This window comes from Nematostella vectensis, chromosome 8, assembly GCF_932526225.1.
Source record: "Nematostella vectensis chromosome 8, jaNemVect1.1, whole genome shotgun sequence".
Lineage (NCBI taxonomy): Eukaryota > Metazoa > Cnidaria > Anthozoa > Actiniaria > Edwardsiidae > Nematostella > Nematostella vectensis.
This window is the reverse complement of record NC_064041.1, coordinates 7,846,031-7,861,732: the sequence shown is the minus strand read 5'-3', so window position 1 is coordinate 7,861,732 and position 15,702 is coordinate 7,846,031. Positions and strand designations below refer to the sequence as shown.

The 15,702-nt window shown below is 39.2% G+C and overlaps 2 protein-coding genes across 2 annotated transcripts; both read left to right on the top strand.

Moving 5' to 3' along the window:
* Positions 1-50: 50 nt before the first annotated feature.
* On the top strand, positions 51-4,472 carry LOC5505713 (high affinity copper uptake protein 1). The gene is made up of 4 exons (XM_001626411.3): positions 51-269; positions 3,062-3,128; positions 3,415-3,598; positions 3,842-4,472. The coding sequence occupies exons 1-4, from the start codon at positions 180-182 to the stop codon at positions 4,041-4,043; spliced, it is 543 nt and encodes a 180-aa protein (XP_001626461.1). The 5' UTR covers positions 51-179; the 3' UTR covers positions 4,044-4,472.
* A 2,929-nt stretch (positions 4,473-7,401) lies between these two features.
* On the top strand, positions 7,402-15,360 carry LOC5505711 (4-trimethylaminobutyraldehyde dehydrogenase). Its single transcript, XM_001626412.3, has 7 exons — positions 7,402-7,862; positions 9,526-9,681; positions 10,379-10,641; positions 10,836-10,976; positions 12,045-12,233; positions 13,151-13,377; positions 14,440-15,360. The coding sequence occupies exons 1-7, from the start codon at positions 7,475-7,477 to the stop codon at positions 14,645-14,647; spliced, it is 1,572 nt and encodes a 523-aa protein (XP_001626462.2). The 5' UTR covers positions 7,402-7,474; the 3' UTR covers positions 14,648-15,360.
* Positions 15,361-15,702: the final 342 nt, after the last annotated feature.

Here is a 15,702-nt window from a genome sequence, read left to right as displayed (position 1 = left end):
CTCCCCTCCCCTACACCCAGAAAAATAAAATAGCGTTTCCTGTTACCCAGTCCTTAAACCGTGAATCAAACCTGACAAAACCTTCGCGCAAAGCCATACTGAAGCTTTCCCTGCGTTCAATCACAGCTTCCACAAGCCAGAAATTAGGAAACCTACGGTACCGGAGAAAAAGGCCAGTCATGATGCATCATAGTATGCCGATGAATGCGACAATGGCTCCCTCTTTGGGGATGGACCACGGCAGTATGGCACATATGGGGGGGATGAAGGTTCGTAGAAACTATGCACCAGTGATTCCAATTTATTTTGTATTACATAAGTTACTAAGTGACCTATATAAAGCATTTATAGCTCTTTTTAATTACTGATTCCTTGGTCGTCATTAATAATTATCGTTTACCTTTTATCGAAATTAACTACTGGTTTTAGTAGCAAGCAATGGTGGTATTAATGATGCGTAAATGCACGTTTAATATCATTCGGATAACGTTAAAATAGAGACAACAAAAATTCTTTATATAGCTAAAAGTAGTGGAGGTAAGATCGATTTATTTACTCAGTGAATAGTCATTTCTTTATCTTTTTAAAGCGCAACATTTCCATAAGACCATTAACTTATAACTTACATTTGATCCTAAGAAACGTTGTTATTTGTCCTGAAAAGTTTGTTGATTTTTTTTTTTATTATTGTCCTATCGTATATACTACGCATCATTTTCGCTTTATTCAGTTCCTTCAAGACTTTTTATTGATCTTATGACTAAAGGATATCCGAAAAATACCAGTTTGTGTATACATAGAGTATACATGTTGTTACTGTATTGTTAAGTTATATAAGTATAATGTTCCTAAAAAACATATCAAATCTATAGGAATAGAAAACGTGCTCTTGTACATTGAGATCTAAATGTATTCAAGTTCCCTGGTTCAGTCAAAGAGTGTGGGAGGAGAGATAGGAAATTATGATAGATTGGCTATGTTTTTATGAATGTTCTATCATCTGCTCAAGTTCCAGGCTACCTTTGTTAGTTCAGCTCATCTCAACACTATATTGACACATAAAACAAAAGGAACTTCCCTCCAAAGGAAATGATGGGGGAATTGATTTTTTTAGCACCTATCTAGCCTCATTCCTATTTTCTTGTAAAATTTATTTATGTATTTTTCACTAGGGTACTGTATGTTCTATCTTTATCCAATACAGAATTAGAATGTTGTCTTGGTTTTTGTTAAGTGCAACCTAATGATTTAAAAACACAGGAAGCTGTGTCTGCATGTCATGAAATTTTGTGCTGTGTCATCTTGAAAGTGTAAATCGATAACTTGGCATATTGACAGTATATGCGGGGGTCATTGTAAAAGGACGTTCATTCTAATATTCAGATAATTTATTCAGTGATCTCAGTGGAAATTATATACATGGATAAGTTTTAATGGATAAGGTTTAATAATTCTTCAGAGCTTTAGTTACAAGTGATAAAATCATTGTAATGATATGATGCTAACAGACAAAACTTCCTTAGTTGGTTCCTCAATTAATATATCTGAATTTTACCTTTGTAAAAGACATTTTTTTCCTTCAAAAATAGGGGTTATTTGTTTAATCCTTACTTAAATAGATGTCCACTTTTAGCTTTCTTGTTAAGATAAACTTTGTTGTATATGATCTTAAAGAATACTTTTGTCATTCAAATCTGTAAGAATATAAGGATAAGATTTGTTTGAACAGATGTATTGGAAACAAAATAGTAAAAAATAAAAAAGGGTTCTTACCAAAAATATAAAATAACAATAAAGCAAAATTTCTGCAGGCTTTTGCTTTTAGCAGATTCTATTTCACAAAACCATATATTAATATGAAATAATTTTTTACACTATGATCTATATGTAATTTATAAATATATCAATGGTTGTATATGCATAAAGTACTAAGGCAAAATGTTCTTTAGAAAAACTAACAATAACCATTTATTACAATTGGTACAACCAATCATAGTGGATAAGTTTTACAGAATAGTGGTAATCAAAAATTGAAAAGTGTTTCATTTATAAGTCCTAATGAAAAATGGGAATCAAAAAAAGTGTTAATTGTAAAAAAATATATTAACAATAACCATATTACAATTTACGTGTATGCTGTCCTTCATACCAAAGAAAGATGCAATATAGTCTGCATTCTCATGAATGTATGAGAAATAAACTGTTTACTCAACAAGGCACATTATAAAAGAGACAGAAGTCTGAAGTATCATTTCCCTAAATATCAAGGGAAGGTGAATAGGGGCAGATGCAGGTCTGCTCATTTTTTTGTGAAAATCAACCGATCTGCCCAAAGTTTTGATTCAATGCAAATCTGCAATGCATGATAGAAGAAAAGAATAGATAATAAGGAAATCATATATGTGATTTTTTCCTAAGTCAAGAAACTGCAAAATCCATAGTCACAATTATCAGAATCCGAAATCCTACTTAAATTTTCAATAGATCAATAGATCTGTGATCCGATATGTTTTAAAGATCGGACAACCTGTTTTACTTTTTCTTTAAATCTGTAATCTGCATGCCGATACGCCGATTTCGCCGATACGAAAAGCTATTCAACCCCCCCCCCCCCCCTATCATGAAGGAATAATTGATTTTCATCCTTAGGGGAGTGTTAATTACATAACCCTTAGGGGGAAGGGAAGATATTGGGGAGGCTATGAAAATTTATAACCACCCAAAGGAGAGGCACAGAATTGGCCCTCTATGTTAAGGGGGGTAGGGGCTCTAAAATTTTTGAGTCATACTAAAATCTTTGGAGTTGTTAAAGTGGGGGGGGGGGCACTACTAAATAGGGGAGCTCTCCTGAGCGAAATCTCCCTTCCCCCTTCAGGGTATTTAATGAGTACACCCCAATGCAGCCATGAAACTTAAACTCTAAACACATAATAGATGGGAAAGTGAAGACGTAGCCCCCCTGACCAGTATGAAACTGCTTAATTCCAATCACACCCTTACTATTTCCTTTTAACTTTTATAAATTTTCCATGAAGCTGAACAATAATCTGTCTTTTCACAGATGGCATTCTTCTTCAGTAAAAAGACTGTTATCTTGTTTGAGGGTTGGTCTGTTGACACAGTTGGAGGTAACTAACAATTCTCATGTTTCTCAATTCTCGATAACGTTTCCTCCCACAAACTTGTGGTGATTGTTGTTAAAACCTACTAACTAATTTTGATTTGCTGGAGAGGTTCAGGTTATATAGTTGTCTGATTGCAAATAATTTGACGATGCAATTTCATCAACTATGCCTAATTTTTTCATGCTGTTGAACTCTGTACTTTATCAAACTTTCCTGTGAAACCATGGAAATACTCACTATGCAGGCTTAAGTGTGATCTAGTAGTACCTCCTTTTACTGTCTTTTCCAGGCATGATTGGCTCTTGTATTGCTGTGTTCATTCTTGCTGTACTGTATGAGGGTCTAAAAGTGAGCCGTGAGATGCTGAAGAGGAGATATGGCTATGTGATGAACGTGGATATGGATACAAAAGTTTATGGATCAAATCAGAACCAGACAGTCACAGTGACAGAGACAAGAGGACACATTCCAAGGTAATGACACATTTTTTCTTTGATCATCATAATCATTATCACATAATCATTGTGATCATTTTTCTCATTGCCTCAAGGAAGACAAAACATTTTTTCAGCTAATAATTTTGTATGATTGATTTCACCAGCACATTCATAGTTGAGAGTAACATTTTGTACAATTGTGTCATTATTATCATTTAAAGATTAGTAGCTGGTATTTACTTGGAAAAATGATTGGACATCATTTTGTATTCCTTGCAGATCCAAGATTTGTAATTTACATCATTTTATCCAATCACTACTACACATCGTCCAAGTCACCCTGAGTTACTTTCTGATGCTTATCTTCATGACGTATAATGGTTGGCTGTGCATAGCAGTTGCGCTGGGTGCTGGCTTCGGGTACTTTCTCTTTGGATGGAAACTTTCCAAGATTGTGGACATTAATGAACACTGCCATTAGCAGTTTAGTAAGAAACAGCGCCGTAGCTAGCACTGGGCAGGTGTAGAACTGGAAGTCATTAGAGACCAACCTCACCCCAATTGTTTTTCTAGCTACGGCCCTGTGAACCCTTTTAGAAGAGATATAAAATCGTTAAAAATTGAGACATATTTTATTAGCTATTTTTGTCACTCTGTTTTTATGCACATTAACATTTCTTTATGCATTTGCATCAGTGCAAGATTACATGCATTTTTCTTTATAAATTGATCATGTTAATGTGTTAAAACTTTAATCCAAATAATATAAGCAGTTTAGGTACTGAAGTTATACAGATTCGATGCCGCAGGGTGGTATATACAAATACTGCACGCTAGCCTACTGCACTCTTGTCATTGTATACAGTATATTTCCAGTTCTGCAAGTGATAATAAATATATGGGACCAGCATGTATAACCTTCTTAGTTATTTTCAAAAATATGTCGTATTTTGGTGTGCGTCTTCTTCCGCACGTATGAGACTTATGAGAGATGTCTCCCATTTGTCAACATAGTCTAGTCTGTGTTTACAACAGAACGTTGCAAGAATTCGTTTGGGTCAGGGAACAAATTACAAATAAGAAAGGGAACAAGTTACATATAAGAAAAGTCTAAGATTGGTAAACCTTTTGATAAAAAAGACTGCATATTAAATCTAGGGACGAAACGGCTATGGTTATGAACGAACTGGTTTTTCTATTGACGAACTGATCTATGGACGAACCGGTTTATGGAGGAAAACAGCTAGCCACCTCCCTATCTACCACGCGCCCATCCCTATCTACTACGCGTCCATCCTTTCTACTTCGTGCACTACTATTATCCTAAAAAGTGATTTTAATACGCAGATTTGAAATTCGATTTTAGGCTCGATAGGCAAGCAGCCGCCATCAAACGTGTCGTGAAACGTACGCCTTGTGTGCTGTATAGTCACAGGTGGTCTACTGTGCTAGCGCGTCAAAGGGGACATGACATGCAGATGTGTCTTTGTACCCTTGTACCTTCCGTGTGCTAGCGCGTCAAAGGGGACATGACACGCAGATGTGTCTTTGTACCCTTGTACCCTCCGTGTGCTAGCGCGTCAAAGGGGACATGACATGCAGATGTGTCTTTGTACCCTTGTACCCTCCGTGTGCTAGCGCGTCAAAGGGGACATGACATGCAGATGTGTCTTTGTACCCTTGTACCCTCCGTGTGCTAGCGCGTCAAAGGGGACATGACATGCAGATGTGTCTTTGTACCCTTGTACCCTCCGTGTGCTAGCGCGTCAAAGGGGACATGACATGCAGATGTGTCTTTGTACCCTTGTACCCTCCGTGTGCTAGCGCGTCAAAGGAGACATGACATGCAGATGTGTCTTTGTACTCTTGTACCCTCCGTGTGCTAGCGCGTCAAAGGGGACATGACATGCAGATGTGTCTTTGTACCCTTGTACCCTCCGTGTGCTAGCGCGTCAAAGGGGACATGACATGCAGATGTGTCTTTGTACTCTTGTACCCTCCGTGTGCTAGCGCGTCAAAGGGGACATGACATGCAGATGTGTCTTTGTACTCTTGTACCCTACGTGTGCTAGCGCGTCAAAGGGGACATGACATGCAGATGTGTCTTTGTACCCTTGTACCCTCCGTGCGCTAGCGCGTCAAAGGGAACATGACATGCAGATGTTGCTTTGTACCCTTGTACCCTCCGTACGACGTTGAGAAGATGACGGGTCATGGAGGCGAGTTTTTTGGGAGTTATAGAGACCAATAACCCAGGGGTATGTGTGAAGGGGAGGATACGTGTTCGAGGGTGGGTTGGGTTACCTGAGTGACATATTAGACGTAAAATAAATACAAACAGGTTTTAAAAACGAGTTTAAAAATGTAGCCTGCATGCAGGAATTTCGCATATCACACATATTCCCCACATATAGTGTCTTTCGTATGTATTGCCTTATATGGGCATTGATGCCCATATTTAGAAGAGCTAAAGTTTTCCCGCTCCCGGATCTCCAGAAAACATGGTAAAAAAATGCTGATTCCTGTCAATTTGAGACTTGCGGCCAAAATTTGTTAGAAAAACTTGATCGCTTGGTCAAATCTTTTTCTCACTGATCTTGAAAAGCCCTTAGACCCAGGCCTCCAAGAGGTCGGCCGAGTGGGTATGAAGGTCACCCAAATATTGATATGGGACTCTGTAGAAGGAATCCCGAAAAAATGTATAAAACCGCACGATAAAAAACCGCCCATCCACTCCGCAGGCGTCTAAAGGGTTTCTTTTTTTTCTCTAAAAACTACAGCTAAACAGTTTTTCGCTAGCGGGGCTCCTGTGGCGAGACAAATTCTGGGGATGTCCCCCTTTACGCTTGTCGACCCTTGTCCCTTCCCGTTCCGCGCGCGCTCTTCCGGGTTCGGTCCGCGTGGTCGCTGTTTTCTTGCAAAGAGACTGCCTCTCAGGGCTTCTGGAATTACGCGGAAAAAAACTCAAAATTACGCGGGATTCTTGGCTAAATTACGCGGAAAATCAATTATTACGCGCTAAATTACGCGGTTTTTTGCAATACATTTTTCTTTAAAAATCAAAATTTTGCGAGATTCTTTACTGAATTTACGCGCTAAATTACACGGAATATCAACTGTTACGCCCAAACATGTTTTACATTTTGTACCGAAGGAAAGCACGAAATAACTTGAAAAGGTTAATTTTTTGCGTGAAAATACCTTAGTCGAGTTTTCATTGGCTCCTAGCCACCAGCCAATTAAAAAAGGTATTTTATTATTAGTCCTAGGCCTTCGCGGTTTAGCAAAGAACGCCTATTCTTTTTTTTTTTTTTTTTTTCGGAAATTCAGTTCGAAATATCGCACTCTTACGAAGAATATCTCTCTTTTTTCACGAGAAATAGAGGTAACAACCCTAAAAGAACACATCAGCTGTGCAATTAAATGTTTTGTCTTTCAAAATTTAGCCAAATTACGCGTAAATTTGTGGATTACGCGGAAAAAGCCAAATTACGCGCTTCCGCACAAGCGCGTGATTCCAGAAGCCCTGCCTCGTTGGCCTCGTACCCAGACCGGAGGTAGCATACCCTTCCCTTGTTCCTTTGCGCCAGCGCTAAACCTTCCCATGGCTCATTGCGCTCATCACTAGTATATTTTCACTTGACACGCCTGGGTACGAGGCAGGCAAAAAGATGACTGCGGACGAGTTTACATCCGCTAAAAAAATTGGGGATGGAGGGGTGGGGGAGTTCCCTATCTCCCCCCAGGTCATCAAACGGCCAAAGGAAGACCACCAGTCTAGCCTCGAAAAAGCAAAAAGGCACGTGACGTCTCGTGTTGTTATGATTATTTGGTCAGCGGTACTAATAATCTTGACTTCTTTTGTACCAGGGAACGCTACGATCATTTTAGTTCTGTTTTATTTTTGCCAAAATGATATCCCTCGGGGCCATACGGCCAATCTTGAATATATCATTGCGCCCTATTGCTTCTGTTTTTCTCCGTTCTAATCGACAGTTGAGTTCGGATGCTTGTACGCCTTGCCAAAATCTAAACTTCGTGGATGGACATCGGTGCAACCCCATCACCGAGGAAATATCTGGGCAAATGTTTATAACCGACCCCTCCACGGGACACATAAGCTGTGAAGTGAAAGGATCGGGCAAGACAGAGGTCAAACGTGCAGTGCTTTCTGCGCGAAAGGCGTTCAAAACCTGGTCAGTCTTGTCCGGTAGTGAACGGGGCAGGATTCTCGGAGATGCTTCTAGACTTGTCCGAAAACGCAGGGAAGATATTGCAAAGGTCGAGGTGCATGATAATGGTATGTGCACGTAAGGTGTTTATAATGTTCATGAGAGATTTATAACTCAAAGGGGGATTATCATACCTGTCAACTTCAAGGCTTGAGCATTTTTTGAGGGGAGCGGTGGGTATAACCTTGCAGGCATTTGCCGTATAGAAAGCTCTTGCGAATAAACCCACTTATTGATCTCAAGAGGGTGTTAGATAAGTTTCGCTACACAAGGGAATTATTTTGTTTTAAATATATTAATAGAAAACAGGCAAAATGATGATTTTCTATAGAATAATTTTTCGGGAGCGATAAAAATCGCTAAAAAGCGGAATATTTGGTGCTTAACATAGGGGAGCAGGAGTAGGGGTCCAAAATCTTGAGACTCCTGCCTAATGCGACTCCCGCCTAATGCAGGAGAGTTGACAGGTATGGATCATTGAGGGGTGCACAGAACAAGGACAGATCCAGGAGGAGTGGGGGTGGCGGATGGATTTTGTGTTTCATGTTTATTGTGGTTTTTTCAACCCCTTTTTAGAAGTCTGCATCTATCAGTTCAACAAAATCCCAATAAATTAGGCATCAAATAACTCTAATCCTTCAGCTACTGTAACAAGTGAATTGTGTTTCCCTTCAGTAAAACAGTTCTGTGAACTTTAACCATTGATAACCTGAACTTCTGGAGTGTCCATGTTCATGTCTATTCTTATCTAATTTCTTTTCAGTTAGTGAATTCTCTTTCTAAGATTTCATTAAGTTATAACGAAGAGAATTATTTGTGACATCAAATTTGGGAATAGGCATTTAATTGGGTATAACATATTCATCTACCTGAATTATTTTGGGCTTTAAATTTGGGTTCTCTCCAGCCCTTTTTCATAGGACAGAATATCGTATAAGGAACATTACACCATACCACAATGAATTATAATCCAGATCATTGATTCCCCCTGACTTAAACAATCGTAAAGTCTATATAACCTTTCAGAGTTGGTAGATTTGATCAATTCTTTATAATTTCATCTTCCAAATGATATATATTTTGTATGGATACTATAAAACATGTGTTCACGTGAATAATGCATATCCGCAAGATTGATGTATTTTGATCAACCTTCTTGCAATCAAGAATGGCAACATTCCCACAAATAGGCGCTGTTTTTGAAACCTACCACAAAATGATATTTTCTTTATTCACATATAATTCTCTGCTTTAAATTATTCTTCACTTTATTGTATTTGCATTTGTGCATGCATTTGTGCGGTGTTGCATTTTAATTTTCTCCCACCCCCCCAGGGGAAATTGTGTTGTTACACTTCCCACCCCTAATGCCTCGGCGTATGGTACAATATTTTCTAGATTTCCTTCTTCAACGACTTTTGCTAGTGCAACTCAAACCAAAATTGTTCAAACTATCCTCCAACACTTCAAATAAAGACACCCCACAATGCCCCCCGGGAGAGATGTAGCTGTACAAAAGCGTACTCCCACGGCCATGTCCCCATTACCCCCCCCCCCCCACGCTATGTCCAGGGGGGGCCAGGGTTTCAATTGACTAGTGCATAATTGCACAGCATTAACACCTTTGTCTTTTAAAACTTAAATACCTTGACCTTTTTTGCCTTTCTTAAAAAAAAGCAAACCACACATGAAAGTCTATTAGCTTATTTGTACTCTGCTTTCCATTCTAAGGCAAACCATTCCACGAAGCTCTTTGGGATGTGGATAATGTTGCAGACGTCCTGGAGTATTATGCTGGGGTGGCACCCACCCTCAGTGGCCAGCATGTGCAATTGCCAAATGGATCATTTGCATACACTAGGAGAGAGCCTCTTGGTGTAGTGGGTGGTGAGTTGTTCTGAAGAATAGCAGGCATTAACCCAGGAATGACATGACGGAAAAACATGACGTGACGCTTCAAATAAGCCCATTTCACATCGAATAAGGCGCAGAAATTCTCTGAGTACTTAGTAACTTAAAGCAAACAAAATATCAAGTGTGACTTTTTTTAAATCGATGCTTTTTGTAAAGTGTCATTGAAATTTGAGCTTTTCGTCCCTGAGCTGATACACAGGGTAATGAAGATCAAGGAAAATTATCTCAAAAAGCCAAAATCTGGTTATGTGCACTTCATCCTCACGTTATTTTTGTTTCAAAAATCATACCGTAATACAAGGAACCTACAGCCACTGAAGAAATTGTGTCTTTTTTCTCTATCTGAAATTTCGTGTTTTCCAGGTTTTTCCATCATGTCCCCAGGATTGGCTAATGGGGGGACACAGTCATCAGTATATGGAAAAAGGATATTATTTGACAATCGTTCAATAGTAAATGACCCACTTTCTGGCAACCAAGACACCCACACACCCACACACCTTGTGCAGCCTCCATATTTTGCAACAAATGCATATATTAGAACTGTCCATACTTTTGGTTTTGTCCATACTTTAAAAAAAAATTACCAAGAGAGCTAAACACACAAGTGAATTTATCTCTCTTCTCAGGAATTTTCTAAAATTTTGATTATTTTGTGGTTACTTCATAGGCATTGGAGCATGGAATTATCCCATTCAGACTGCCTGCTGGAAGATTGCACCAGCTATTGCTTGCGGCAACACAATAGTATACAAGCCTTCTCCTCTTACCCCTATGAATGCTGTAGCATTAGCTGATATACTGACAGAAGCAGGAGTACCCCCCGGGGTGGTAAACATAATCCAAGGGGGAGGGGAGACTGGGGAAATGTTGTCAAAAGATCCGAATGTGGCAAAAGTATCCTTCACCGGATCGGTTCCTACGGGACAGAAGGTAAAAATCAATAGTTCTTATTATCATAGCATTTTTATCATCATCAATTTTCGCCAACATTGTCATCATCATAATCATAATTATTTACTCACCACCACCATCTCTATCACCACAGCCATCATTACTTTTACTGTGTGTCAAGACATCATGCTACCACCATTAGTCTTGGTTGACTTATATGATTCTCTGGCTAGATCATGGCCTCCTGTGCAGACGGCATCAAGCATGTGACACTAGAACTTGGAGGCAAATCTCCCCTCATTATTTTCAAAGATGCAGACATGGCCAATGCTGTTAGTGGAGCCCTGATGGCAAACTTCCTTTCACAGGGACAGGTATGGTGGTTACAAATTCTTTTAGGTTTCCACTCTCCTTGAATCAAGACAATGGACTGTAGGGCACATGTTAACTAAACTTTTTCAATAGTCCAAGTTTTTAATAGTCCAAATATTTCAAATTCTGCTATGCCCACTGGACAGATGGACGAAGGACTTATGAAAGTGCCTTTGTCCAGCAGGCACAGTGGAACAAGGAACTTGAATATGAAGACTGACAGAGTAACTTTCGGGTTGTAATAAATAAACCCACTTAGGCTTGGGGCATTAATTTTGGAACTGCCCCTTTTTGTGCTTTCTGCTTTATAGCTAATGGAAATAATTGCAAAACTTTGGCTGACACATAGTGAAAAATGAAAATGATCAACTAATACTGAAACGATACAACTGTGTCTTGATAAGTAAAGCTGTTTGGGCATTAAGAATTGAAACAACTATAATTGACAGACAGACAGACCGACAGACAGACAGACAGACAGACAGACAGACAGACAGACAAAGTCGATTATCAAAGCTGTATTCATGATTTGCTGTGGGCTTTGTGAACAGAATGGTTCCAAAAATAAAAGAAGATCGAATGAAAAGCGTGTTTAATTGTGTGCAGCTTGAAAATCATTCTCATTCTTTTTATACATTTCAGAAATGGTATTTCACACCAAATAAGGCAGATTTTTCTTCTTAAGACTTAACAAGCAACCCCAAATATTAAAAATTTTAAAATTTGATGCACTAAGTGTCATTAATTTAGCATGCGCATGATAATGTAAAATTCAACATAAAACTCGAAAGCTTGGAGCTACTTACTGTATTTCACCTTTACAGTATCAGGGCTTTGGATGGAGGAAATCCATTTGGAATGTGGTGAACCAGCAGTTATTATACAACCTAAAGTGGCACTGTACATGGCGCATACACAAGGGTTTACTTTTATGTCCCCATCTGCACATGAAAAAGAATTTTTATCAAAGACTGACCAACCCAAAAACCAACCCTAGCTTATGAAAGCAAAAAAAGCAAAAAAAAAAAAAAAAAAAAACGCTCTATGCATTTAAAAAAATGTCTTTATAGGTCTGTTCCAATGGTACTAGAGTCTTTGTGGAAGACAGCATCAAGGACGAATTCCTTGAGAAAGTAGTGGAGCGAACCAAAAACATCCGTGTTGGGGACCCCATGGCCCCCGACACTCAGATGGGAGCGATGATTTCAAGTGCTCATTTGAACAAGGTGCTGGACTATGTGCAGATTGGAAAGGACGAGGTGAGTCGGGGTTAAAGATGTAGTCTGATTTCTTTTTAAAGATTATTATTAAAAAGTAAGGCGAGTGCCCCCTAGAAAATATAGCGTTTCATTCTTAGCGCTCGATTCTAAACTAGTAAAAATTAGATTAGCCTGTTTTGTACAACTTGTCTTAATAAGCTTCAAGCCCCATACAAACAGTGTCAGCATTGCTGGAAAAAATTATACAGATTGTTGGCCTACCGTAATAGATCTAATAAACGCCCGGGGCGTTTCAGTGGTCCAAGGGGGGCGTTCATTAGATAGGAGGCGTTTATTAGAGAGGGGCGTTCTTTACAAACTATGAAAATATAACAAACCCAAGTGCAGTGGAATTCTAGTCTCAGTCAGGATCACGTTAAATTATAGCCTGCGTAGCAAGCATTTCTTGAAATTTAGCCATCCTCACCCAGTAGAAGCCAAACTCAGATTAATAAAATTTGATTTATATTACCGACATTCCTATGTCGTTTGTTTTTAAGCTAGGAGGGAGGGTAGGGGGCGTTTATTAGAGAGGGGCGTTCAGTGCAAACTTGTAAGTTTTGGGGGGGGGGGGCGTTCATTAGATAGGAGGCGTTTATTAGATCATTTACAGTAGCAATGCTGGCTATATTTGAACACTATGTTCAGAGCCGTAGCAGGCCTCGAAACATTAGGTGGGGGGCAATGTACAGAAACATTAAGAGAATATTGGGGGCACAGCCACGCCCTGGTAATTTTTTTTATAATTTTTCAAAATATTCGGAGGAGGGAGGGAAGCACTTGACCCCAGTGCCCCATCCACTTAGACGGCCCTGATGTTGGGAGGTCCTGTGTAGTAGTTAGACATTTTTTTCTTTTGGATAACTGAGGGTACCGGTACAAGTAATGCTGGCTTTATTCTCCCGTTTCCATCGCAGGGAGCTAAAGTGTTGTGTGGAGGTGAGCGTCTCCATCTCCCCGAGCCATTGACCAGTGGGTATTACATGTCTCCGTGCGTGATGGCCGAGTGCACGGATGACATGACTGTGGTTAAAGAAGAGATCTTCGGGCCAGTCATGACTGTGCTGACATTTCAGACGGAGGAAGAGGCGGTGACGCGAGCTAACAATACCACGTTTGGACTGGCAGGAGGGATATTCACACGGTAAGTCTAAACATTAAAGCCGCATTGTCACCAGTTTACTTCCGGAGGTCCGACGGAAACCTTAACCGTTAAAAGACAAAAAAATCTATTAAAATCCGAGATATTAAACAGGCCATCCGCTCTAAATTATCGACCACATCCTCAAAGAAACTTTCAATAAGCACACTGCTTCCAATATTTTGAAATATTTTTCGCGTTTTCCGTTAGAAATCATCGGAGATTGTTACGTAATCGACCGGAAGTAAACTGGTGACAATGCGGCTTTAAATAGTGTTTGATTCGAAACTTCACATCATTACGTCGAACAAATTTTATTCTGACGACGTCAAAGAACCTTTGCGTAAGGTTTATTGAAAGTCGGTTGTGTAAAAAAAAAAACGATTGCCTAAGACCTAAGACCCGAAAAACAAAGACCCTCTTAAAAGCATTAAGCAAGTACTGAAAAACATTTATTATTATTTAGCATTCTGTGAGGTAAGAATCGAAGAAACGACGACGGTCGACGTCACGTAGAACATAAATAGAAATACTTCATGCTTATAGCAGTTTCCCAAACGTTCCCGTCCTCGACAAACCGTGAAACTTCAGTGTTTTCACATCGTAGTTGAAATTTATGAGACAGAATACATTTCACGTCTGGCTTTCTAAAATGTCTTTTACTGTCGTTGCCGCCCGTGATGGCGTCATAGTTTCCTCAACGCGGGATTGCGTAGGAGCGCAAAAATGAGGTTGTGCCTTTCTCGCCCGAGGCTGGAAAAAGTCATACCCAACATTTTTCCCCCTCGTTTCCAGATAATTGTGAGGCTTTTACAGGTCGGAGTTTCATTTTAGCATTCTTGCAACTTTTTTAATTTTTTTTTTAAATTAATTACCAAATCTCAAGCCCTTTTACCAGGCTAACTTTAATGTAAAACAAATACAGAGTTGCAAATAATGTAGCAAACTCCAACCTGTTAAAGTCTCATTTTCGCGCTCAAATTTCACAAAACCCCCATTATCTGAAAAACAGTCCATTATGTAAACAATGGTGTCTTAATAATTGATCCTTTTCTACCATTGCAGAGATCTAAACCGTGCTCACCGCGTTATTGGTAGCCTACAAGCTGGCACATGCTGGATCAATAGCTTCAACATTACACCAGTCGAGGTACCCTTTGGCGGTTACAAAATGTCGGGTTTTGGGAGAGAGGGTGGAACGGCGGCGGTGGAACACTATACACAACTCAAGACGGTCTACGTGGAGATGGGCGACGTGGAAGCACCATTTTAGTTCACTAAACTCCGCAAAATACCTCCTATTATTGCGACTGTAGTAACTAGGTAGGCAATGTTCTTAAATCTGTGAACTTTCTGCTTGGAGAAAAATGAACTTATAGGTATGACTGGAGTTTTTAGGCAGCTCTTAAAATACCATGCCTAGCCTGGCGACACCAAATCATTATATATCCATGTTGGTGCGAAATATATCGCAGAATAGCAGAATGAGCTAATTTGCTAAGAGTTGTGACGATTTCTTGTTGCAACAATGTTATTAATCAAGAACCCAATGTGCCAATAGTATCCTCGAATTTAACCGCTGAGTGGAACAAATTTTTTTTTGTTTCCAAACCACCAAATACTATGAGGCAATCGTATCCTCGCCCATCCTTTTAGGTGCAGTCAAATGGTTTTCTTTGCCACCACACAAACACCTGTATTTTCTTGTGAAATACAGTCGGTAGGTTTTTTATGGTTCACTCAAATATCAGCCTAAAAGGTATTCTTTTCTTGCTCCACCAAAAGCTGTCGAGACAACAGTCATTTTCAGCTTTCAAGCAGATTTGGGGGAAAATCATTTATATTTTTGATAGCAAAGTAATAGATGGAGAAATATATAACATGAATAAAGGCAAATCTTTGGCGACATAATTTCGTCTAGAAAATGCTTGACTTTTTACTGTTTTATAAAAAAGATAATATACTTAATAAAGTAAGTTTGTCTAATCTCAATTGTGTTTTTGTACTTCTTCTTTGAGTTATTGAACGTTCCAATGAACACCAAGTGAGAAATCTCGATAGTCGTACAATTATGAAGATCTCGTCATGTAAATTCTAATCGAAGCCAAATGCTGTGTCCCCTGAAAGTAAATTGAGGTTTTCTTTCAGTGATGATAAATATTTTGTTGTTGTATTCTAATTGCTAGGATTCAGTATACTTCACATTTGTGAAAAGACACAAAAGTTAAACCGAAAGTTTTAAATGATGAGCGAGTTTATAGAAAATGAGTGAGTTTATAGATATTGGGTAATAAAAAAATTCGTTGAACGTTTTCGCAAATTGTTGTT

Coding starts and splice junctions, on each gene's coding strand:
- LOC5505713 (XM_001626411.3), top strand. CDS start 180: ATGATGCATCATAGTATGCCGATGAATGCGACAATGGCTCCCTCTTTG. Junction 3,129..3,414: donor GTCTGTTGACACAGTTGGAG/GTAACTAACAAT, acceptor TGTCTTTTCCAG/GCATGATTGGCTCTTGTATT. Junction 3,599..3,841: donor ACAAGAGGACACATTCCAAG/GTAATGACACAT, acceptor TATTCCTTGCAG/ATCCAAGATTTGTAATTTAC.
- LOC5505711 (XM_001626412.3), top strand. CDS start 7,475: ATGATATCCCTCGGGGCCATACGGCCAATCTTGAATATATCATTGCGC. Junction 9,682..10,378: donor GCCTCTTGGTGTAGTGGGTG/GTGAGTTGTTCT, acceptor GTTACTTCATAG/GCATTGGAGCATGGAATTAT. Junction 12,234..13,150: donor TGCAGATTGGAAAGGACGAG/GTGAGTCGGGGT, acceptor TTTCCATCGCAG/GGAGCTAAAGTGTTGTGTGG.